This window comes from Cardiocondyla obscurior, linkage group LG02 (genome assembly GCF_019399895.1).
Source record: "Cardiocondyla obscurior isolate alpha-2009 linkage group LG02, Cobs3.1, whole genome shotgun sequence".
NCBI lineage: Eukaryota > Metazoa > Arthropoda > Insecta > Hymenoptera > Formicidae > Cardiocondyla > Cardiocondyla obscurior.
Window position 1 is genome coordinate 2,633,935 of NC_091865.1, and position 26,591 is coordinate 2,660,525.

General features: G+C 35.4%; 3 protein-coding genes and 1 long non-coding RNA gene across 6 annotated transcripts; 2 read left to right on the plus strand and 2 right to left on the minus strand.

Moving 5' to 3' along the window:
• The first annotated feature begins 450 nt into the window (after window positions 1-450).
• Window positions 451-4,229, plus strand: LOC139111887 (multiple epidermal growth factor-like domains protein 10). Its single transcript, XM_070672480.1, has 13 exons — window positions 451-585; window positions 876-1,079; window positions 1,167-1,307; window positions 1,405-1,551; window positions 1,618-1,764; window positions 1,892-2,026; window positions 2,095-2,217; window positions 2,293-2,577; window positions 2,669-2,791; window positions 2,899-3,018; window positions 3,122-3,304; window positions 3,387-3,554; window positions 4,073-4,229. Exons 1-13 carry the CDS (start codon window positions 525-527, stop codon window positions 4,147-4,149), a joined length of 1,914 nt encoding a protein of 637 aa, XP_070528581.1. The 5' UTR covers window positions 451-524; the 3' UTR covers window positions 4,150-4,229.
• Window positions 4,230-10,449: 6,220 nt separating this feature from the next.
• On the minus strand, window positions 10,450-11,270 carry LOC139109038 (uncharacterized). Its single transcript, XR_011546775.1, has 2 exons — window positions 10,846-11,270; window positions 10,450-10,725 (listed from the first exon to the last, which is right to left on the minus strand). It is a non-coding gene; the product is annotated as an uncharacterized lncRNA (long non-coding RNA).
• A 13-nt stretch (window positions 11,271-11,283) lies between these two features.
• On the minus strand, window positions 11,284-12,953 carry LOC139109031 (high affinity copper uptake protein 1). The gene is made up of 4 exons (XM_070667823.1): window positions 12,095-12,953; window positions 11,873-12,006; window positions 11,753-11,812; window positions 11,284-11,689 (listed from the first exon to the last, which is right to left on the minus strand). Exons 1-4 carry the CDS (start codon window positions 12,131-12,133, stop codon window positions 11,491-11,493), a joined length of 432 nt encoding a protein of 143 aa, XP_070523924.1. The 5' UTR covers window positions 12,134-12,953; the 3' UTR covers window positions 11,284-11,490.
• Window positions 12,954-13,127: 174 nt separating this feature from the next.
• On the plus strand, window positions 13,128-25,888 carry LOC139109021 (endoplasmic reticulum aminopeptidase 1). Of its 3 annotated transcripts, XM_070667803.1 has the most exons (16): window positions 13,128-13,654; window positions 13,972-13,995; window positions 14,680-15,687; window positions 19,280-19,435; window positions 19,582-19,661; window positions 20,083-20,179; window positions 20,284-20,366; window positions 20,437-20,642; window positions 20,744-20,924; window positions 21,109-21,334; window positions 21,433-22,010; window positions 22,107-22,338; window positions 22,425-22,830; window positions 22,914-23,056; window positions 23,157-23,512; window positions 23,634-25,888. In XM_070667803.1, the coding sequence occupies exons 3-16, from the start codon at window positions 15,537-15,539 to the stop codon at window positions 23,793-23,795; spliced, it is 3,057 nt and encodes a 1,018-aa protein (XP_070523904.1). In that variant the 5' UTR covers window positions 13,128-13,654; window positions 13,972-13,995; window positions 14,680-15,536; the 3' UTR covers window positions 23,796-25,888. The 3 variants fall into 3 exon arrangements, with proteins under 3 accessions (XP_070523904.1, XP_070523894.1, XP_070523914.1); XM_070667793.1 differs by lacking the exon at window positions 13,972-13,995; XM_070667813.1 differs by lacking the exons at window positions 13,128-13,654; window positions 13,972-13,995; window positions 14,680-15,687 and adding an exon at window positions 15,705-18,519.
• The last annotated feature ends 703 nt before the right edge of the window (window positions 25,889-26,591 follow it).

Below are 26,591 nucleotides of genomic sequence, written 5' to 3' on the forward strand. Positions count from 1 at the left end.
TATAAAGGATTTTACGTATTAATCATTATGAGCTGAAATATCATATATTACTTTAAAGATTACGTTCTTATGATAACAGAACAGGTGTTCCAATCGAGATGATCGATATCATAAGACAGTGCTGGTTGTATATTACAAAGAACCAAGTGTACACTTTAAGTGTAAAATTCTTTTAAATATAATAAAATTCTTTATCATTACAAAGGAATTTTTTCCCAATAACATGAATACGTTATAAAATAAAACAAACTTAAAAAAAATACTTTCTTAATAATTATATTAAAAGCAACTACCAACATAAAACATAATAAACTACGATAGGATGTAGAAAAAAAAAGTTTTTTTTCAGAGATTAAATTGCTATTACTTTCAAAATATTATAATAAAATTAATAAAATTAAAATACGTTCTACATTTAATTCAGCGCCGGCACTGGTCTTAGATTTGATAAAAGAAGCATGTCTGCTCAGTCTGATTAAACTTCATCATTGTAAACGTCGCAACAATATTCTCAAGATTTAAAGATGCGACAAGCTCCGCAAGTTATATTCATTTTATTGTATTCGCAATTTTTGGTCCTCCATGGTAAGTGTACAAGAATTTGAAATATAATATTAAACAAGCGAGTGAGAACAGAAAACGGATATATAACTTTTTAATAAAATATAATTAACATTCAACTTTTACTCTGTACAAACAAGTAATACTTTGTTAATAAATATAAATCATTAATCATTGCTTTGCTTAAATATAAAATTATTTTGTTGCCAGTATCGTTTCCGTTCTAATTAACTTAAATCGTATCTTCTTATACTTATCATAAAATGTAAAATAAATATAAAAAAAAAATTAAAATAAAATATAAAATGTTTTAGTGTTTACGCTTGAAAATTATATTTTATCGGAAGAGAAGAACAGGAATATAAATGATACAAATAATATTACGTTAACTTTGTATAATGAGTGGAAATGTGCCTTGGATGATGATTGCACGGTGAACAACAGTGTGTGCAGTAATCATTTGTGTCAGTGTGACTCTGGATTTATTTTTAACGCCGATATGACAGCCTGCGTTAAAGGTAATGTTTCATAAGAACTTTATTGCTTTCTTAGAATTATTTTTAATTGTACGGGAACAAAAAAAAAACTAACTTTACTTTTTGCAGTTGCAACCAGATTGTATGATTCATGCGAGGACACCGTGCAGTGTTCCGCTTACCTTCTCAGCGGCGCTAAATGCACGGAAAATGTCTGTGTATGTGGTCCCGGTTATTATTATTTGCATGGTAGATGTAATCGGCACGTCGGTGAGTGATTTTTATTATTGTCTTTATTGCATTGATTTTTTTTCACATTTTAATGCAAAATAATAGAAAAGATGTAGCGATGTTCTTTTTTACGTAGGCTTATTCGAGAAATGTAAGCAAGATATTGAGTGCTACGTGAACGCCGATTTTGAAGCAGCCACCTGCGATACGGCTGAGGAAATGTGCAAATGTAAGCCCGGCTTTTATCAACGTGAATATCGCACTTGCCGGAGAGAGGGAAAAGGTAAGGATTACAAAATTTATAAAATCTATAAAACTGTAATATTTAAATATTGTGATTCAATTGCAGCCGTCGGCGACGAATGCACGATTGATATCGATTGTACTTTTAATAATGCGACGTGTAATGAGTTCGTATGTGCTGTAAAATCCAAAACAGATGAAATTGTTCAAATTACGTCTGACGTCACATTAAGCAAAGGACTTTTGGATGAAAGTTAGTATATGAATTTTTAATGAGAAATGTATAATAGTACGAATTTAAAAGTTTCACAGCTTAAGTCTTTAATAAATTAAAGTATCGAATCTGTAAATGTATTTATGCGCGTGTATGTTTTTATTAGAAACTCAAATTGGCAGTGATTGTGAAACTGACGAAGACTGCAAGGCAGTAAACAATGCAATATGTGGTTCTACCGGAACATGCCGTTGCGATCGTGCATATTTTGCCTCCAATTCGAGCACCGAGTGTATTCCAGGTAATATTAATAATAACGGTATAAGCATAATTTTGGAGATAATTATATCTAGATATTTGCATCCGCAGAACTCGGAGAGCCCTGTCAAAATGGTGAAAATAATTCTATCGAGAAATCCATTTGTCGCGAAGGAAAATGGAGCTGTACGAGTGGCACAGTTGCGTCTAAAGATAATCGCGAATGTTTGGACGGTAAGTAACTTCGTCGCGGTTTCTAGAATTATTTTTGATGAATTATATTGATTTCGAATATGCTGTTTCGTTTAGTAACAAGAGAATATATGGGAAATTGTCAGCTGGACGAGCAATGTTATGTCTTTGGTCCGGATGCTACGTGCAATAACAATCAATGTACATGCAACGAGAATACGTCTCATTACGTGGAGAGTGAACTATTTTGCTGGGGAAACACGGGATTCGGTGAAACTTGCCAACAAGATCTGGACTGCTTTGTAAAAGATTTCACAGGCAATTTAATATGCAACGATACGTGCACTTGTCCTACTGGCATGCACTTAAGCAAAGATAAAATGACTTGTGTAGGATCGGCAGGTTAAACAACAGCTATCTTATCACATTTTTTTTTAAATAAAATGTATTATTTTATTAATTATGTTTAATTAAATTTTTTACTGAATTTTAGAAATTGGAGGATTTTGCGAAAAAAACAATGATTGCATAACACCAAATTCAGCTTGTGATAAAAAGCAACAAAAATGCACATGTGCTAAGAATCATTATGAATCGAACAGGGCTTGCTTGGCAGGTAAAATTTTATTACTTTTTAATAAAAATATTAATTAAAAAATAATTTATATATTTTATATTAATATTTTTTTAATAAATTACCAATTTCAAGGGATTTAATTTCAGGTATCGATGCTAAGTGCACGAGTGACGAAAACTGCGCGCCAGATAATACTATATGTATTTCAGATACATGTTCTTGTAAATCGAATTACGTGCCAGAATCTATTAATTCGTGCATACCAGGTAAATGCTTGTATTAGTTTGTGCGTTAAAAAGAAATGTTGGTAAAATATTTCATATTTACATTATCAGCGATTTTAACATTTTAATTAAAACATATTATTAGTATCATCCTTTGGCGAATCTTGCTTATTGGACACTCAATGTTCTGCCGTTACATTGGGCGCAATTTGTGCTAGCACTGAAAATAATACAGATATAATAGAATCGTCAACGGAGAAAGTATTTAAAATGTGCACTTGCGCCAAAGAGGATTACTACAAATTTGGAAGATGCTTAAAGATAAAATGTAAGACACCTCTATAAATCCGTGCTAAGTTTGTTTTTACGCGAGAATTATCTAAAATATTTATATTTATGCAATTTTACAGATCTCGGTGAAGCTTGCACGAATCTGGGTGAATGTTACGAGTGCTGCAATGGGAACAGAATGGTTTGCAAAAGCGGGAAGTGCGCATGTAATTGGGGCTACATGCCACACAAATCGAACGCCAGTGTTTGTGTGGAACATCCGGAAAGTTCGAAATTTTTTTTAAGAGGTAAGTAACCTTGACCACTTGGTTAAACTTTCGGTTAATAGAAAAATTTCAGCCGCGTTTTATTCCCGCCTACGTGAGCGCAATGTAGATTAAGGGGGACCTTTCACAAATGCGCATAAAGCCCTTTTATGTGGCAGAGTAATGTGCTTGCAATTACGAGTCGCGCGCTCGCACGCCAATTCGAAAGCTGTGTTGTAATTTTTGCGATTAGCATTTGATAAGACGTCGCCGCAGCAACATATCTGGAACAGACTTTTTTGCTCGTTCCCGTATAGGAAGCGTGGAAAGCGGCACTCTATCGAATTCTCGATTCGCACTGCTATTTCTTGAACGTATAATCTCGGAAATAAGTTTAGTACAATGAATTCCGTTATCGCGTAAAAATCAATGACGATGGAAATAGCCTTTCAAGCAACGTTTGACTAATGAAAGCGACTTTTATCGTCATTTACCTTTTTTCGTTTACTTATTTAGGTCAACTTGAATAATCAAATAATTGAATTATGTTTTATTTCCAGGTGGTGGAACTAACATCGTCCCCATAGGACTTTTCTCAGTCACATTTATTATTTGTCTCTCTAATAAATTATTTTAGATTTATTTAAAAAAAAAAAAGAAAAATACGATGTAAAACTTCCTGCAACGAGAGAATAACAATTAATCTGTGAAATGTCATTCTCTTTTAATTTATTATTTCCGATTCAGTAGCTAAAATTATTATTAATAAAGTATCTAATATAATTAGACCAATTATACGTGATACAGGCAGACGAATAATACAGCTATACGTAGGCAGGAAGTTTGAATGCCGTTGTTTCCGGTGATAAAGATTAATTAAAATAAAAAAAAAAAAAGAAAAAAAAAACTGCGTACATATGGTTCCGCCAAATGTGATAAGGGGACCAAGTGGTCGACACGCAAACCGCGTCGGCCGTATTCATTACGACCATTTTTTACTGAACGAGCAACGCTCGCGTAGAGTAGGCTTTCGATGACGTCGCCGATGTATTTCAGGCAATGTGACGTCATAAAACTGGAGAGAGAAGAGAGGTCAAGGTATGTTACTCATGTATATCCTATATGCGGTCGACGTAGAATTTTTACCAAACAAAAAACATAGAATGTGTCGGCGAAGATTAATTAAAAGAAAAAAAAAAAGGTAATCTTGCATATTTTAATTTTTCACGCTTATTTATATTCTCTGTGAAATGGAATTTTTCTTCTTATCAATTTTATTACTTAACAATATCAGTACCTTGACTATTTACCATTGCTGAAAGATGATTTTTATTTCGTTGCACTAACATGCTACGCGTATCACGTGCTGGTTGTTACAATTTGAATAGCGTTCTGCGAACAACCTCGTGATCTTTCGTATCCCTCCACGTTTGCGCGCAATCTTCATTTATGACCTAAGCGAAATTACCACTTGCGCTATGCAACACAGATACGAAATCAGATTAAGGAAAATTATTTCTAACGATCGCAGGAACGAGCTACTGATTTCGTTGCAACCTTTGACGATTAAAATTGATAGAATTACTTACTCTCAATTTAATCATTATTAAAAAAATTAATTTTATTCTTTCTAAATATGATTGTGTTTTTTTATGATCAATTTTAAATTAAAAACTATTATTTAATTTTTTTTTGTTTTTAATCTAATTATATTAACTCCTAATTTAAATTAATAACCAAGTACAAATATTACATGCAAAATTTAATTATCGATTTCAAATAATAACGAAGAACAATATAGTGATCAATCTATTCCAAAAGTAGCACGAGAATTCATTCGTATATCAGGTACAGAGAAATTCAATTAAACATGTAATTGCCGAGATTAACGTTCATCGATCATAGTAATATAAAACGAAGATAAAGACAATCGGACATCAGAATCGATTTAAAGTCGTGTAAAATATTACCATGATATGCAAATTACATTACACCACTGCTGATTAATTGATTGATATCGTCAAATTTAATAACGCATAAATCAGCTTGAAGAAACATTTGTGTAGACATCGTGGATTTTGTACATTTAATACGCGCATTTTATTTAACAAAGCTTTCTTAATTATTTTATGTCTCAATACTTATTCTTTACGATAATCAGATAAAACTCAAAGTTATTCTCTCAGTTATAGCGTTAAAAACACGTTTCACAAGTAAGTATATTGTCGTGGACGCAAACACGAAAGTTCAAAGATGTAAACACCTCAATTTCGTATTCAGTTTCTTTTCCTTTTTTTTTTCTTTCTTTTTTTATCGTTCAGATATACCTATCACGAGAAATCGAGCCGTTTATAAATCTTCATATCAGGTGATTTGATATCGGATACGGTATACAAATGCCTTTCTCTATCAGCCAAAACGTTCCCTCGTTTATCCGTTACTCGCGCGCGCCAGGCTAACGAAGGGATGCGAAAGGTCACACGCCAACCAGATGGACAGCCGATAGAGACTCGACCTGGCTTCTTTCTTTGTAAAGTGGGTCAAAAGTCACTTAAGCGGATAAGAAGTGACTTTACCACGAAGATCGAGCCACGAAATTTGAAGTTTCAGTAGGTCATCCTGAATTTTCTAAAGTTCCTCGTGCCACTCTTGTTTCGATTTATATTCGGAAACTGTATTCGTAAACAGTTTAACGTTGCAGATTAATGCACACGTAAGAGAATGATTTAAGTAAATTTAAGCATCAAAATATTTTAAAAATATTATAACTTTAATTTTTTCAACGGTAACACGGTAAATAATATTTTTTACGAACTCTTCGAGAGAGCAACGGGTCCGAGTTTGCAATTATCTATCTTCATTGCCAGCTTTTTATTTCATATTATAAATTTAGCAACGCAGCTTTGATAATAAAGAATTTCGAGTATTTAGTGATACTTTAATTTAAAAAAGTAAATAAAAAAAGAAATAAAAAAATTCATAATTCACAGTTCATGGTTGTGACATTTCCTTCGCTCGCAACTGTGTTCTGGAAAACAGTTAAAAGGCGTAGCCAAGCATTACAATCTCTACAGCCATTGATACCATCTAAGGCACAAAGAAATCACAGCGCGAAATTGACGCAGAGGTCACGATTTCGGTTTAATAAGCTCGCGTTACTCGCGTCGCGAAATGTGTCTGCCCATGCAAAGTGTCGCGGGAACTAATGCAGGAAGAAAATTACGGACGGGCAGAAATCAGATACCGCGTCCCCGTCGTAATTTTCCCACGTAATTCCAGGCCGACTCGCGAGGAAAGGCTCGTGGACGTAAAAAGTACACGTCCGATGTCGTTTCGCACGCGCCGGTGACGAAAAGTTGTACGTCGTGGAAAAAAAAAAACGTCAGCGTTTAGGAATTTCAAGGGTGGTCGCAATTTGTGACCGCCGTGCCGCGAGGGGCTGTGGGCATAAATCGTCGAACGACTCCGTGTTAACCCTCGTCTGGGAAGGTGGTAACGCGCGCCGTGGATTGTGTCGCAGCGATTTTCTTGCGGCCCGCGTATACATCGGATCGCGTGTCCGACATTACCCGCCCTTATGTGTCATGCGTTATACGGTGCTACGGAGGCCAAGGTCGGGGTAGCAGACCAGACGCGAGACTACGCAACGATCCATCAGCCGGGGAAATCGATTTCTCAACGAAACCGGAAGCTATCCGGAAAGAAATCGTTCCGTGTCGCAATCTCGAAATATTTTCTTTTCGTTGAAATTCATTCTACATCGTTACGCGACGCTCGAAGATACGAAGTATCAAAATTATCTTCTCTTTGATACAACCCTCGCGTCACCCAATGCCGTTTCGACAGTAGTTCGGTATCTTTATCGATCGCGGCTACAATTTCTTGTATCGAGCTTCTTTGATTTCTTAACTTAATTGGATCTTACAAATACGCAAGTAACGTATTACGTGATATTACACAGAGCTGAAAGTGAACGTTGTGGAAGGAACGGTTACGTTTAAGTGTTCGTTAACTTTCTTATCAGATTTCAGCAGGGGCCGCCGCAAAATGTGACGGCCGATCGTATCTGCGGAATAAGTGTTTTTTAACGCGCATGCCTGACAGCATCCAATATTTATGTGTATGTGTTCGCAGCGCGTTTTATTTTTACGTTTCGCGAAATGGCGTTCGCTGCCGGCAATTGCTATTTAAATAAATTTCGTATACCGGGCACGCAGCAGCCCGACGTTCCTGCGAATTTATTAGCATCTATTTACGACGAGGGGGAGGAAAAAAAAGAGAGAAAAATTTGTACATAACAAAAAGACACGTGAAAGAAATAAGGTATTGCGCGTCATTTGCGATTGCGACCGCGTTATCTTTTTGCGATGACCCCGTTGTAAGCAATCGCTTGATTAAATATTATTTTCCGTCTCGACGTAAGCGATTATTACTGTATATGTAATATCCAACACTTTTTAATGAACATTTTAATGATCTTATTTCAATGAAATAAGTCACGCATCTACGAGATACGTTGCCACGAAGGCTGGAATAAATATGCGCATGCATTATCGCAACGTAATTTAAAAATCGCGTAGCTTTTACCGACGTGCACGGTGCATATTCGCGCAATTTACTTTGCAAAAGCATATCACAAAAGAAGTCTGTATTGCCATCTATCAAAGAAATTGCAAACCTACTGTTTTGGTGATCTGTAAAAATACAGTTTCCAATAATTGTAACGTTACCCTTTTTTTATAATATTTTATTCAGCATAATGACTTGCAAATTTATATTACAAAAAATGAAAAAAATATATTAATGCTAAGAGTAAAGATTTCTTATTAATATTAAGTAACAAGTATGTTTGATTTAATTGTGCATTTTTAGTGGGGTTAATTTAATGTTACACATATTTTATGAAATATATTAATTTGAAATTCTTTTTTTTTAATATTACGACTTTACATGTAAAGACTAAAGAGACGTCTACATCTTTGTATATGTGTACGTACATACAGACTACATGTTCGTGTATATTTTCTGCACTATCCATGTTGTTTTATTTTACAACATGTAATGGGTAGAAAATCTTATTTGAACGCAAGCCACCAGAAATTTTTCGTCTCGAAATTCGAATGCACGCTCGTCTCTTGATGTCGATGCAATTACCATTTGCTGATATCTAAACTGATCTGTCTGGAAATTTAGAGAGAGTAACGAATCGTTTCGCGAAAGCCCGCCCGATGGAAAACGAATTTTCTTTCCGCTTTTCCTATTTTACCGTCGAGTTTATCTGATATTCGCTCGCGCTATCTAAGTTCTCGTGGTTTTAAAAATATCAACGGAGAAAAATGCATATAAAATAAAACACTTTAAACTTTAAGATCTAAATTAAAAATTTATAACTACTTTAAAAGTTCTTTTTTTTATGTAAACACTAATATTCATACGTGTGCAAATCAATAATTACATTATGTGCTTGATTTTTATCTATTGAGAAAGATACAAGAATCGAAAAATAAATTTTACCCATATAGCTGCTCTAAAAATATACAATTAAAAAAAAAATAAATATATAACAAAAATAATTTGTTAAAGTTAGATAAAGCGTATAAATTTTTCAAATAAATTTTTTATATAGAATAATATTAAATTATAAAAGGATATCTGTATAAAATTATATCTCTTATATTTTACTGCATTGTATTCTCATCTGACAATGAGTGCTTATCACGAAGTACAACGAAAATGCTTTAACTTAAGCAACAGGGTACAAGCATTTGTTCCGTCTATTCGTATTAACCAAGGGTAGCTGCAGCCAAAGGGCGAATCGGGACCGAAGGGCGCGATCCGTCCGAGGGGTTGATGTGTAAAGGAGGAATATACGGTTTACCAGCTAGCGACGCCAGTATCGATCAGTCGCACACGCGTGTAATTCAACGGCGTCTGGATATTCGACGACGAATCCTCCATGATTATCTTAGTCTATATATATTTTTTTACATCTATATTTATTTAAAAAAAAACTCAACGCCAAAAAGATATTGATAAAAAAATTTTTTCTTTGCAAGTAAAAGCATATTGTTTGTCCCTTTAAACATTAAAAACTTAAGATTATTTGTCGCAAAAAGAAAGCTAATTTTTATTAATCATACGTTGTTCTTAATTTTTTAATTAAACACGCAGACATTGAATTAATAAACGAAACGCTGCTTCACATTCGTACTCCTACCAGTCAAAGATAATTTTATTGGTAAGCGCCCGTCTCTCATTCATGACAGTTTGACGTGGATGTGCATCGTTGAAAGATCATACGCTAATCGAGTGTCTGCCTGTACGTACACTATTATTGCATTCGAAAAATAACGTCGCATTGTAAACGATAGAAAAAAGAACTTGACGGACGGAAACAAAAAATTCATAAGTCGTAATAATAAAAAAAAAAGAATCCTCGAACCGCTAAGTTATAATCTGCATGGATTTATTTCGTTCAAAAGGCTTAATGCACAAAGACAGCTCACGGCTACTGGTCGGGCAAAAAAAAAATTATTTTGTTCAAAAAATAAATGCTGAAAAAAGGATAAAAGCATATATCGCATTTCTAGAACAAACGAATGTGCACTTACATTTAAATCATTAAAATGTAGTAAAATATTTTTAATTAAAATCAATAAGCTCGTAATATCGGTCGCCGGAAATGCTAAAAATGACTTTAACTTACAGAACTTACAGTTCTTCTTTTATTTTCGACGGTACTATGGTAATATTTAATATATTATTTGAAAAAAAGTAATATGGAAAGTATATTAATTTATTTAAAAAATTGTGGGACAATTTTTTTAATATTTATCAACGTATGATTTAGTTATCTTTAATATATTAATGAATACTTATATTTTATATTTGACTTATCTTATCTTATAAATAATTATCTTATAAGGAAGTACTTAAGGCGTTTTTAATTCTTGTTTATTATTTTTCTATGGGTGTATTTTTTATACAATTTTTTTTATTTACCTTAAGCATGTTTAAAATGCCAATTACATTTGGAAAGAAATTCTGAACAAGAAGCTCTACGTAAAATGCTTATCCTAATATCACATTTTTGCCCATATCAAACATGTCATCTATTTCCGGCCTGATCGTGCACGTTTCCAAATGGGTTGGGCGTAGGCTACATTTCTCCTGGGAATCGCAATTCCCAAATGTAATTTCTCGTGCTCTCAGGCTAAAAAAAGGACACTCGAAATGAATTCGAAAAGTGCAGCACGTTTTCAAATAATAAAAAAGAAGTAAATGTTGCGGAAATTTCTATTTAATTAAACAACAGCATATTTTAAGTACTTACATTTTTCTCCATTTTTTTGTAACTATATATTTTTTTTTCTTTTTTCTTTATGATTTAATGCTGATTGTGATCATCACTTTTCATTGGTTTTGGTTTGTATGTACAAAAGAAAATTATGCACCACAAGCAAAAGAGTATTAATAACGTCAACCACGTATAGGAATTAAATCTGTTCCATCCAAAAATAATACGAGGGATTGATTTAAACTGACGTTCACTGGGTTGCGAACAATGTGCTGCACTTCGTTTATCCGACATTGTCGAACGCTCTCATATTATTTCACGAGTGACGAAATATTCGACATCAGCGAATTGGCTTACTGTAGCTTGTCTGATAAGTAAAGCACTAACACCAGCGTAATAAGTAAAATATATGCGACTGTTAATACATTCGATTAGATTAGATAACGATAGTTGTCAATTTTCTTTAAATACAGGTTTTTCTTTTCTTTTTTTTTTTTTAATTAAAATGATTATTGTATCAATTTATTATAAAAATACAATTTTTACACGTGTACAAATACAATGGAGTGTTATAGTATATAATACTAATCTATTATTTTAATTAGATCCATTGTACTTTACACACAATTAAAAAATTTTATTTATACTACCTTAAAACTTAAAAAAAAAAAAAAATTGTATTTACGAGCAACAACTCGTATTCTCGTTGTTGATCTTTTCCCATGAAAATAACCAATACCCGAGAGCTGTTCCAATTCCAATCGCAATGCAGAGCCAATAGTTGTACGTCATAAAAATGAACATGAGAAAATAACCGAGCACCACTTGTACCACGTGCAGAAGCGTTTGAAAGACATGCACTCCGGAAAACAACAGATCGCTGCAAGAACAAGCATCGAAGTAAAATCACTTTAGAAAAATAATATCTACCATACGCACGTACTTCCTTGATTTTTTCTGTTGATTTTTCCGGAGAAATGTCGTACGGGCGAAGAGATATTCACTGCAAATGCACGAATACGTAACAGAGTGCTCGTACACGTTCCGAAATGTGTTTACTCACCGATAAGACTTCAGCCCTTCGTACAATGCGGTTAGGAGAATAATACCGATCGCGGAACCGAGCATTCCTACCTCGTTATCTACGCGCCAGCCTTCAAACAGAATTGTTTCCGCGAAACCGCCGTGAAATGACATCTACAATATGTACGACCATTGAAATTACAATAATTACGAATACAATGAAAGAAAGGCTGCGCCGAAAGGCCTCGTCGCTAACACTTACTCCGTGCATCTTGCTTAAAGTTTTCACAGCCAGGTACATTCGTAAAAGACGGCGTGCATTTTACGATATCGTTCCGCAAAGTAATTTTTGTCAGACGGTTAGAGCTGTATCTTTATCGAAGATATCTTATCTTCCTGTACGTATATTTGTGTAAATAATTTTAAATTTCGAGCCGATCGACGTGCAATTTAAAACATCGTGATTACATATTATTACTACCTTGTTAGCTTCCTCTATTTGTTGGAAGTTAAATTTTGGTACTAACATTTATTATTAGTCCTTTAAATAATTCTTAATTAATTAATTAATGTGGGAAAATTATTTCTGTAATATTAATAGTAGAAGTACGAGGAAGTCTGTCGAGGTGGAGTGTTGCGTTATTTTATTTATAAATCAGATTTAATTTTATGGAAATTGTCAAAAATTTTATTTATTATAATAGAGTATCAGGTAACCAACGTAATTTCGTTCTATTGCACGAGATTGTATTATTTCAAGTAAAATCGTAAAACTTCCAGGTGCCTACGAAATTCAAATATTTTATTTCTCTATCAGCTGTCTTTTATTCCATAGAAATCTTAAAATATGTTTCGAAAGAAATATGACTTTACCAGCTGTGTATCGTGTAGTTACCGATTAAAAAAAAAAAACGAAATAAAAATATAAAAAAATAAAAGTCAGCCAAGTTGAAGCACAATCGTATGCATACATAATCCACTATCATATCGCTGGCTCGTGCTAGACGCGAAATCAATCTGCGAAATCGATCGCGACCGACGATCATGTAATATTGCGATCGCCGACGAGCGAAATCCTAGCCTGCGATTGCCAATAGGGCCAAAGAGTCATAGATGTTAAGTAAATCGATTTCTCTCGTTTTCCCCTCCCTCTTTCTCGCCAACTTTCTCCCCCTGTTCGGGATGCATCCGTTGCTACCCTTGCCGCGCGACGATCAGCCAAGATGCCCACCCTGCGTGAACGAGACGGGCGCAACCTGTGGCTGATCCTGACCGGCGCGCCTCCCTCCGGAAATTCAGCCACGCTCTCAATCCTCAAAGCGCTTCTATTCAGTGCCATTCTCACCGTGCGGCCGTTTGCACCGACAGCCTCTCGCCGAGGAAAAACCCCGGGGGACCCTTCGCACGGATTATCGTCGTCAGCTACGGCAATGCGCGTCGGATGCAAGTGCGTCGTCGATGTAACGAGGGACAAATCGCGCACGGAGCGCCGCGACGCAACGCTCCGGGGGTGACCATGAGCGTCCGGGTATACCGAGCTGTCGCGATGAAACTTTAGTCCTGACGATATGCGGCTGTCGCCAGTTTAACAAATTGCCCTGGGTGCATACTGCGTACGACGACGAGGTACGGAAAATGTGCGGATGTTATCTAAAAAGGAAACGGCCGGACCGTGAGTGAAAGACAACTGCGTTCGCTGATAAAGGATGTGGGATTAACAACCGTCCGTGACTAGCTGTTATCGACAACGGCGGGGGATACCTTCTTAAGAAATTAATACTAACGTATATTACTAATCGGTGTTAATTAAGATTGAAATTAGGTAAGTTAATTCTCTTTGCAATTTAAATTCTGTTTAATGTCACTTAATTGTAATCGCATGGGATATCACGAAACTACGACGTTACGTAAATTTATATAACTGAGCGGATTCGATAAAATAACTAGCAGCGAGAAGAATATTATTTTAAACCTTGAATTGTGAAAATTGTTTTTTTTTTCTTTTTTTTTTATTAGAATATCATCTTTCTATTTATTAGCATATTTATTCAGTCGTATTTTTAATCAACTTACTGAATAGAGTCAATGTTCTGTTACGAGATATTTTATTCGCATATTTTTTTTTATATGCATACACAGGGGTGCGTACTTAATTAGTTTTTCGTAAGTATACTTTAACAAAATAACATGCACGTAATAAATCGAATCAGATCTCTCATTTGTGCGTTATTCGTAATAATAAATTGAAACTTGGAGTCTAATTTCTTTTATACTTCGTGTATATTTTGAAAATTGATAAAGTGCAATACGTCCACCTATATTTTACGATAACGATTAACTGATTTTAATTTCTGATACTAATTATCAAAATTCAATTTTCCTTTTGCAAGCACATCTCTAATAATAAGCGCCACAAATGTGTTTTATATTATTTGCTTATTATCCAACTAAAAATGCTAAGCACGTAACGATGCAATATAAATACCCCTTAAAGCTGCTTATGTGAAAACCACGTCGATATTTATAAAGAAAACCACAGCCAATAAACAGATAGTTAACGCAATAAAAATTATAAGAAGGTATAAAGGTTATCGTTTAATAGCGTTAGACCGGCAATACTTATCGAAAAAAGAAAAAATTTTGTAAAATATTTTATTTTAAATAGTCTTCTTATTTCTGTCTCTTTTATTATATGAATGGATATTTATTCTGAAAGTATTGATCCAACAATGCAGCAGACGAAAATAACTCTTACCATCTTTATTAATATCTATTTTTCAATTGCAATATTATCACATTTATGGATAAAGAAATAATAATCACACGTGATAATCAATTATGTTTCAGATATAAATTGGATATATTGTGACATATAGACATTTAGCAAAGAAACACATATCGTTATATTTAAAGTTAATCAACGACCTGGAATGCGAAATAGAAGACTGATTAACTGCTGTCTATAATTTGCTAAAGTACGTCTCGCTGTGAGCTTTTCAGCTTCTAATTATTCAGCCTCGCGTCATACAAAGACATATATACATATATAAGCTCGATTCATAGAACAATAATTCCGATAAGCGACATCGGAATATATCTTTCTACGTTGAATCGACACGAGATTTATGTACAAAAAGAGTATTGAAATGCTATTAATTTTTTATTAATCGATGTGCACTACCTCGAAGAAGGCAAGCTTGACCGCAGATCACGTTTGTTGACCACTTTTTACGAAAACTATAACTGCGATCAATTAATATTGAATCCTAATGCCGATAAACGCAACATATCGTAATATCGGGACCAATGCGATATAAAGTACACGTGCATTTTACGGGTGTGCTACGCCAGCGTGGAAATTCAACCGAGTCACGGCTATCGAGAGAGTAGCGCGATATAATTTTCGACATGAACATTACATCCAGTATAGGAAAAGGGCGATCGATACCATCGTGAGACGAGGATGTCCAAATATGGCAGAAGGTTTACGGCATCGACGTTTATTTTTCGAATGCGCCACGTAAAAGTAGCGAATATCAGCAGGATGCCACGGTTAACGGCAAACGCGAAGCACGCCACTCGACAAGCAAGGCAATTCAAGATAAAAGAAGGAAGTTCCTTGCGCGAGTAAATCGCGCAACCTCCGACTCTGCCGAACAAAAAGTCGGCCGGCGTACGAGAAATAATAGATAGGTGGAAGTAAAATGCCGAAAGGAAGTCCAGGAAAGGATAGCAGCGAGAATATCCAGTTGGAGCCCTTGGCTAGAACCCCTAGGCGAAATGAATCTATCGACCCCGGAGAAATAGATGCGAAGGCACCGTTAAGACAAGGCGCGAGAAAGACATGCGACTTAGGTACGTGAAACATTTTTTTATGATCTAATTACATATTTATCTGTGGCAAGGTATGCATGTATGTTTATTTATACGCCTGCTTACGTAAGTTACATTATGCAAAATAAAATTACGGAATGTGCTATAATCGATAAAGAGATGATTATTAATAAAAAAATAAAAAAATAAAAAAAAAGAGAGAAGGTAAAAAGCACACGATAAATTTAATCGATTGGTTAGGAACTATTTTAAGTAGTAAGTAACGTGCGCGCGCGTCTTCATTGATGATAAAGAATTTATATCGTAACGATTCTATTCGGTATTTACTTATATTTTATTTAATTCGCATCACTTTACGTTTCACTTGGGCTACTATGACTTATGGCTTATGACTTCATGTTATTCAAATTTAATAAACTTCGTTTTAATGTGAATATTGCTTAGGTAGATGTTTGAGATAGCGCTCCTTTTACTCTCGCGTGACCACATAGATTGGCATACATTTGAAATTTGCAAATTGTTGCCCTTCGTGACTCGCTCGCGATGCAAATCCACCTTCGGAAAAATCTAAATTTAGGTATTGCCTAAGATAGAAGAAGGCTTTCGAATTTACGATCTTTGTAGAATACATCTCAATTCCTTTAACTATTTATTATCCCCGCGGTGTTTATCTGATTATTGGAAGACCGGCTGCTATCAGCGGTACGTGTTTCGAAACTAAAACCGTCCAGGAAAATAGTCGCTGCTTGTAAGGATCACGCTAGCCGATCCTTTTGGGACACATAACTTCGTCGAACATATTACAGCTGGGAGGTACATGAATGTTTCAATGCGCTTCGCCCAGCGTCGGAATCCGTTTGACCAGATACGACATATATTTTAAAAGCGACGCGAGATTCGCTACAACCACGAATTATTTTAATAATTTATGTCGCGCTACGCCTACCTTTTTTTTTTCACAGCCGAAAGTGTCTCGCTGTAACGAGAAGAGAATGTAAAAGGGTCATAGGTTCAAAAGTTCAGCCATTTATAAACTTCACTTTGATATTCATATTCGTCGATATTGAAATTAATCTATACATTATTAACTTCAAAAGCTCTATCGATTCGCAGATATTTCCGTGAGCGTGCTTTAAAAAACTTCCATTTAACAGAAAGATAAATATAACTTTGACTAAAATTAAAATTAAGCTCACGTTTTAATCTTTCTTTAATTCAATTGTATTGGTGTTAATAAAAATTATGCTAGGTTTTTAAATGCTCTCTTTATAAAAATTTCGTCTCTTAAAATTTTTTGTTTAAATTATTACTAAGTTTAATCGTAACGGAGATCACTAGAACAACTTCTATCGATTGAAGCGCAAAGTTATTTTGTAAATGAACGTAATGTGATTGTCAGAGGGGCTGCGTGGAGAAAAGAAAATCGATATGGTACCCCTCGAATAAACTGATCCATTAGCAATTCGTCAACGACTCTGTTTTCAAAAGGGATTCTGTACTCGCGTTATAATATTTCACGGAATAAAATCACATACATTGGCTTTTCATTTTATGCGCTAAAAATAACAATCTAATTTTATTGTCCATCGGTATTTAATAAGAAAATAAAGCAAATTAAATTTCTTATACAAAATATCAAATTAATTCAGCCGACACGCGAACAAATTAATTTTCAATACACGACAAAATCCAAAACCAACAAAAAGAAAAAAAAGAATCTAATTATTTCTAAAATAATTTTAATTAATCTCAAAGTAACGAGTCGAATAAACTCTTATGCGACGTGTAAATTCAAATATATATATTTTAAATAAATAATAATTTCTGAAACGTCACGCGGACTAAAATGAGAAGTCAAACGTCCCTCGCATTGTCCGGTTGACTGTTTCCGCGGCTGAGGCCAATATCACAATGGGCCACCAACAGAAGGGTTGCAAAGTGTAGATCAGGGATGGCGCCACCGTAATGCCAACTACCCCCGACTGACTAGGACCGGCAAAACCACCCCCGTAAAGCAGTCCGCCACCAGGGGGTTTGGACAGCCGCCATTTCCACCTAACTCCGCAGTAGCTATATCTCACGCCTTTAATGCCAATGAAATGTCAAGGGATGCCGTGCGCTATAGACTCGCCGACAGTGTCGGGCTACACGGATCGGGTTTCGTAAGCTCGCGGTTCCTCGTGCACTGGCGGTTTCTCGCAGCGGGGTTGATCGTTGCCGTCGGTGGTCGTGCACAAAGTCCGAGTCCCGGTTGTATACGGTGCGTCCGCGTCACGCACGAGCGCGTTCACGCGGAGTGACGCCGATCGTTTGATGTCGCGCGTCGCCGTTCGTGTCGAGTATATGGTGCCCGCCGGCTGTGTCCCACGCATTCTTATCTCGTGCGCGCTGTATATCGACGAGGGATTGAAATTATAGCCCGCCCGCAGTATTTTTACACGTAAAGGGAAATATATACTCGCTCGATCCGGCCGCTTCGCTTGCAATTTGCGCGTGCCGGATGATCAAAGGGCTCGAGCGGATAATTAATGCGGCGCGAACGACTGCGGCGGCACACACAAGCCGGCTTCACGGTGAATCGTATTTCAAACACCGTCCGTCAAAATCGAAATTCTTCCTCGTTGAAACGCAAACTTTAAGACGGCGATACAGTGGCGAAAGCTCAGTCAAGGGAGAATCTACGAGGCGACGATCAAGCATCCTCTCAAATACTGGCTGAACAGAGAGAGCCGCTCATAAAAGTCTCTTATGCCTCGAGAGACGGTCAGGTAAAAGAACTCGTTCATCGGAGACCGCTGCCGAATCGGTTCGCGATGAGCGAGCAGGATGTGGACGATGTTGCTTTTCTGACAGGTGAGCTCTCTTATTTAAGCGATTAATCGAGGGTTTAAAGTACCACCGCGTGCCTTCGCGCTTTCTCTAACGCGGTACGCGCTCGCTGCACGCTGATGATTCCTTTTCCGTAAGAGCAACTTAGTTAAATGGCCCACTTACAACCCTCCGCGAGCTGCGTATAGACTATAAAGCACGTGTGTACGATCAATAAAACGAAAGCTTTCTTTGATCTTGCGAATTAAAGCGTGCACACTTCATTTTCACCCACGCGCTTGTATCGCAACCACCCACTCAAGGCTTTTGTTACTGTAGTCTTTTCATCGACAAGGGGAATGAATACCACCGCGACGATTGATTGCGATGCTCAATAATTTTATTATACACATTCCGTGCGCTTGTGTGCGTAACTCGAGAGTATTATCACTTTGCTCCTCCATAAACCAAGCGTACTAGTTATTGTGCATAGTTTGCATGGCACAGCAATTCAAAATCTGGGTCAAGAGTACAGACACAAAGAGAATAATTTTTATATACGCTCGAAATCTTACACATTGATTAATATAACATGCGTTTCAAATTAATTTAAATAATGTACATATCAATGCATCTTTTTTCTTTTACGTGTTTTTTTTCTGATATATGTATATTAAAGATATGGAAAATAATGAGAGTTTAAAAATGTACGTCTACGTTGGAAATTATTTATTTTAATTTTTTGGTTTATATGGAATTACATAATTGTAAGCGGATTAATTCTACAGCGGTCTCTTTGTTTCAGGAGATAGCAATGCGGGATTACACAGACGTAACTTTTACGAGCGTGCAAATGAAGTCGTTAGATGTTCCGAGAGAAAGACTTATTGTGTGCTATGTCTCTGCTGCATAGTACTTCTCGTTACGTCGCTTATCATCGCATTGGCGCCTATGCGAAATGGTATTTAAATATGTGGTTTTTTTTGCGCGAGCACTATTATTTCTCAAACGTTGAATTTAATTTTTTACATAAAAGCAGCGTTTGTCGAATTTATTTTGTATTTTCGAACACGTATTTTTTTAATTAAAAATTACTTCTCTCTTCAGGCTGTACTTGTCTCGAAGAGGATTTACGTAAGTTTGCGGAGGAAGAAAATGACGTATTACCTCTGATGGATAATGGAGAGGTATTATTTTTTTGGATGCATACTACATGTTAGATTTGCGCGTAGCACGTATCTTTTCCCGCGTTGGTATTAAGATGCCCATGTATGTGTGTGTGTGTGGCAGAGTGATAGCGAAGCGTTGCCGGTTCCTCGTGCGTTTTTCATTTGTTTTTCGGTGCGAGGCCTCGCCGGTAGCAACGAAGTATCAGTATCGCCCAGCGAGCCTCAGAGACGAGAGCTCAATATATTTGTTTCATTTGCCTTATCCCGCGTTATTTTATTCCTACCGAACCTAATATAACACTACATGTAAAAATTGATAATGCTAAAGGCGACGCTTCGTACAAATTTCGTTTAGATTCGAGAAATTGTTTTACGTTATTTAAATTGAGCTGTATTAATATTTCTTAATTGAAAATGTATTCTAATGAAAATCTTACAGATATTTCCATGGGATAACGTAAGGTTACCTACTTTTGCACATCCTACTAGATACAATATTACCATGCATCCAAATCTTACCACCTTAGAATTTAGAGGTAAGTTTAAAAAGTTTTGTATTTAATTAAAAAAAAAGAAAAAAAGAAATACGTAGTATTATTTTTTAATGCAATAAACACGATATGTGTTTTTTCATTTATAGGACGAGTCACAATTGAATTTTTTGTTGATGAAGAGACCAAATTTATCGTCTTCCATAGTAAAAACTTGACAATAAAGGAACAGGTAACGTCTAGTTGAAATTATATTTATCTAATTTTACGTCTTTATCTAATTTTCGAAAATTAATTTTCAGATGGTTAAAGATAGCCAAGGAGAGTTGAAAATTGCAAGATTACTCGAGTATCCGAAGCGCGAGCAGCTGTATTTGGAATTAGAAGACACGTCATTTCGAAAAAGAAATAATTACACATTACTCCTGCGTTTTAATTCGACGTTAAATTCAACTGAACTTAAAGGATTCTATTTCAGCAGTTACATCACTCCTGACGGAGATTACAAGTAATTTAGAAAATATAACTGTTTCTTTTTGCCGACAAATAATAATTATAATCATTGTTAATAAGATACTAAGCTTTCGATATATTTCTTTTAATTTTTAGATACTTGGCCATAACTCGGTTTGAACCTACGTACGCGCGTATGGCCTTTCCTTGTTTCGACGAACCGCAATTTAAAGCCAAATTTAAGATCTCAATATATAGAGACAGATTTCATATTGCGTTATGTAATATGCCCGCAATAAATACCGAAGAAGCTGGATTTTATTTGGGTACTAATCTGGTATGTACAGCCTATCATTACTTATTCGACTTAGTATAAAAACTTTGCGATCTGCATCTCAAAAGTATATATTATCTTACTCGTTATGCCGCTCGCAAATACACGTCGCATTATTGCAATTGTAATATTATCTGCGAGTTATTCAATTTGCGTCATCCTGATCCAGAATAATGTCACTTTTCAGCTACGCGATGATTTTCAAGAATCTGTCGACATGTCGACGTATTTAGTAGCTTTCGTGGTGTGCGATTTTAAAAGAGTTTACGAGCTTACAAAAAGAAATACGTCTGTAAGTGTGTACGCCGCGGCGCATTCTCTTCCACATATGAAATATGCCATGAGCACAGCTGCTCGTATTATGGATTACTTTGAATCTTTCTTTGGCATACCTTATCCTTTGCCAAAGCAAGGTATATTTCTCAAATAAAAATTAATGATTTAAAAATTATTAATATTCTCTTTTCATGTAAAATATTTTATAAAATATATATATTCTTTTTGTACGTAGACATAGTGGCAATTCCTAATTTCGAGCCTTTCGCTATGGAAAATTGGGGCTTAATTACTATCCGGGAATCGTTTTTAATGTACGATTCACAAGAAACACCGGTCAAACTACAAGAATATATAGCGGTTGTTATGGCACATGAATTGGGACATCAGTGGTTCGGGAATCTCGTAACGATGAAATGGTGGAATGATCTTTGGCTAAACGAGGGTGCTGCGACTTTTTTCGAATACAAAGGAGTGAATCACATTTTTCCCGAATGGGGCATGATGGACTTATTCGTGTTACACAAAACGCAAGCGGCACTCGAACTCGACGCGCTGACCAACAGTCATCCGGTAAGCGTGCCTGTTCGTAACCCCGTCGAAATAGAAGGCATATTCGACACGGTAAGCTACTACAAAGGCGCTTCCATCCTCTACATGCTGGAAGTGGTTTTGTGCGAGGCCGTTTTCAAACGCGGGCTGAACGATTATCTGAATTTGCACGCGTACGGAAATACGGAGACCAACGACTTGTGGGACGTTTTCACAAAGCATTCTAAAAACATGTCTATTAGTAACGACCTCGACGTAAAAGTAAGTGAGATGTAATGAAAAATAATTATTTCACGTTTCTTTTTTTTTCTTTTTTTTTCGCTAAACACGTTCGATAAAATTAATTTATTTCGGCAGACCATAATGAACACTTGGATCCAGCAAATGGGCTACCCCCTCGTTACTATCATCCGTGAAGAGAGCACTATAACGGCGACTCAAAAAAGATTTCTCGTCTCGCCGCAAGACGAAAGCATTTCGCAACCTAAATCATCATTCGACTACAAGTGGTACATTCCATTGAACTGTTACACAGACAAGGACGATCCGATGGAGTCACCTATAGAAGTGTGGATGAATATGACCAACGGTAATAATAGTATTAAAATTATTAAAAATTAATCTGCCTATTTAACGAGCGTGTTTAATATAAAACGTATTTTATATTTTACTTAGCTACTTTTGATATATCAAGCGACACCGAATACATCAAATGTAATATCAATCAAACTGGCTTCTATCGCGTAAACTATCCAAAGGATATGTGGACTTCAATCATTAAAACGTTGATAAAAAATCACACCAAGTTCAGCGCGGCGGATCGAGCGAGTCTCATCGATGATGCATTTTCGCTTTGTGATGCTGGCGAAGTAGATGCTTCGATCCCGCTGGAACTTTCACTTTACCTCGTCAACGAAAGAGATTACGCGCCATGGGAAACGGCGCTTCGATATCTAAACTGTTGGAAAGACAGACTAGCCGAGAGTGCAGCATATAAAAAATATATCGAATTCTTTAAACAACTGCTGGGTCCAATTACAAAATATATTGGCTGGACAGATGAAGGATCTCACTTGAAAAAGTCAGTATTAAAATATTTTGCTAAACATTCAATCGACGCAACGAGTAGTACATTACTTCAAATGTCTTTTTATTTTAATACAGATTATTGAGAATCACAGTACTGAAATCCGCTATCGAATTAGAAATGGACGATGTGGTGAAATCGGCAAAGAGTATTTTTCAAGATTGGATGTCGAAAGGCAAACGCATTGCACCCAATATACGAGATATTGTTTATATGGCAGGTAAAAAAAAAAAAAAGAAAATTAATATTAAAATTAATATTAAATAATATTAATGTAATTAGAGGAATAAAAAAGATTTTTAATTATAAATATGACGTAGGCATCAAATTCGGAGATGAGACTGATTGGCAGCATTGCTGGCAAATTTATCTTAAAACGCAAGTCCAGAGTGAAAAGCTATTGATGTTACAAGCCCTAGGTGCGACGATGGATCCTTGGTTACTCAAACGATATCTTCAACTTTCGTTGAACCGAAATATGCTCAAGGCACAAGAAGTTAATACTGTCTTGACGTCCGTTGCTGCCAATCCTCACGGACATTATCTCGCCTGGCGTCACGTTAAAGCTTATTGGCCGCAAATAGAAGCATTGTATTCGAATGAATCGCTCTCAATAAGCAATCTCATACTTAGCGTTGTTCCTGACCACTTCATCACGGAGTACGATTATTGCGAAGTAAGGAGCAATTATTTTTCTTGAAAGACAGTTTTATTAAACTAATCAACTTTAAATTTTTTTTTTTTTTAATGCCACGACAAAAACTATTTTGTATTTTTTATTTTATTTTTTTTTTTAGGTCTCAGATTTCTTCAAACAACATAACATTCGCAGTAGTAATCGCACGCTGCAGCAAGGTTTAGAAATCATAAAATTCAACATCCATTGGGTAAAAATTAATGCGAAAGGCGTGAATATTTGGCTCACTCAATATTTCACGAAAAGGAATCTAACGAGTTAATTATTTCATGCTTGGGAATAAATCGGACGAGATAAGCTGAGGCGAAATTCAACAGTACACTTGGCCGTGATGCCGTCACGGCTAATTTTTCTACAATTCTTATTCGTACGTTTTTAAGAATTACGTGATAGCCTAACAAAAATAAAAATCTCTGATTATTTAGGGAACGAAAGGAATCTCAATCATTATCCAAGAGTAAAATTTGGAGCAAAAATCAATCATTTCCGTCTATTTCAAAGATTATTACCGTCAGGTAAATCATCGAATATAAGAAACAACTCTTACACAAGAACATTATTTGGGAAACAATACTGAAACGCATTCTGTACAAAACTCATTCTAATTTATCATAAATATTTGCTTGTCGAACAAACTTCTCTAATAAGCCTAAAAATAAGCCGAATTATTTATATATAATACAATCTACACCGATTTATACGCACTTTCGAAAGTATTTAATTAATCTGCACGCAGTGCGTGTTAATCGGATCATAAAAAAAAAGAAAAAAAAAAGAAAAAAAAATAAAAAAAAAGAGTTTAATCGATCGGGTTTGCTACTTTATTATATATAAAAATAAGCTACGGTGATCATTTTCACGTCCAAAAAATTCACACGCATTCTTAAATCATCTAATATTACTTTAACAGGGAGAGTCGAGCTTGTGACAAATTTGTCGAAGAAAATGCCGATTATATTATTCATGTACGTCCTATGCATAAAATCTGCCTGTAAAATTGCGAACATTAAGGTATTAAGAAGTAAGAATTATCATGACTGTATGAGCGATTTTTCGACATTTTAAGTAGCATATCAATATACGGTAATGAGAAGCATAATACGCTAAATCGCTCAGGTCTGTGCCACAAGCACCGTCCAGAGAACCAAGACGGCGTTAATTAAGAACTCGATCGCGAGAGCCAGGAAGGTATATAAAAAAATTAATTGTAAAGATACTAAGAATCGATGTGTATCATGTGTGTCGCGTATTCGTGTTTGCTAGAAGTTTGCTGGAGACGCCGGACACGACTTATATGGGATTGATTGTTCTCCATGCGAAGTAGCGAAGTAAATAGAGAATTGGATATTTTATTATGAAAAAACAAATAAATTTGTATAATTTAAACAACGCTTTATATATATATATATATATATATAAATATATATATGTATGGTATGCATGTACTAGTGTAAGACAGTGTATTGATCGTGATTGATCGAATATTTTGTGAAGATTTTAGATGCCGATGTAACTTGTTTAAAATCTCTTGAACGTAAAAGTTTTCGAGCCACGGTATTTAGTACGAAAATCCCTTGGTGAATTTTGTAAGTGTTTGTCATTCGAGGTAAATCAGTTATTATTTTAATCGCTATCGTTTTTACAATTGTGAAGTAATTTATTTAAACGAGAAACATTGGAACAGTAAAATATATTTTTAAAATATTTAATTATTATATGTTGATTGTTTTAATGTTTCGGATTAATTGCATTGTTCTGGGGTGACTCAAGTACTCAGGCATCTATTGCATAAAATTGGTCACATGGAGATAAAAATGTGTAAGGTCTGCAAAGTGTCTAATAGTTATACACGATAAACTAGAATCGATATAAAAAGCAAATTTCTACTCCGTTTAGGAAATATGGAACTGTTTATAAAAGTTCACGTGCTCTCCAATTTTAATCCTTAAGTATTTCTCGTTATTGCTAGGACTCGACATATACTTAATCAGATAATAGAAGTCGCGCGTCTCTGTAAAAATAACAATTTGGGCACTCGTTTAAATGATACACGTTATTATATTTTTTTTCACGCTCTAACACTCGAGGCATGACGAATCCTTCGATATTTTCTTACCACAAATCTCTACTGCCATTCTGTTCCCGTCGGCGCCTATTGCAAGATAATATCTCGATATTTGATATTTAATGTTATCGTTGTTAATGTCTTTCTTATTGGATCGATCCACTTAACGGCGCATTAATCCGCCCGCTCGTCGTATTTACATGATTCCGTGAACGAATTAAAGGCACGCACACGTATAAATATTCACACCTAATTACGAACCCCCGCACTTAAAAAAAAAAATCTGTAAATAACTCTAGCGTGGAATCATTTTTTTTTTCTTTTTTTATTTGTCTCGTTAAGTAGATATTAATACACTCCAAACGGCGAGTTGATGAATTACGCACAATTAGATATCTTACGTGTAAATAACATATTTTTTCACCGACGGACATTCTCCCTTGTTACGGAGTTAAACAAACAGGTCGCTTCGAAAAATTATGAGGAAGCGCGAACTCGCCGATTTGTGCGAATCAATTGGCCTACTTTATTATATTCTTGTAATAACCGAAAGAACTTACAATTAGTGTAAACGTATGCGTAACATTTTTATTTGTTACTTGCGTGTTCATGAATCAGAATTGTAGCTGCGAGTTAATCTAATAATGATCCTCACATGGTTTTATTATTTTTAATTTATTATTTTTTTTATTTTAGATCGAGATTTATTATTCAGTTTTAAATAACTATTTATTAGAAAGGATGATGTCGATTTTATTGCTTACTGAGGAGAAATCTAACCGTACCAAATCCACTAGATACAAAAACAGAAGAACAAAAAGAAGTGCTATATCGTAAGACTGGATACTAATAAATTAATCAAGAATATGTATTTCACGCAATTACGACACGACTACATCTTAAGAGAATGAGGCTGTCTTACATCTTATATTTATGTGAATAAACTAACATAACGATATATATTGTATACCGTTCTCAATATTGTTGTCATAT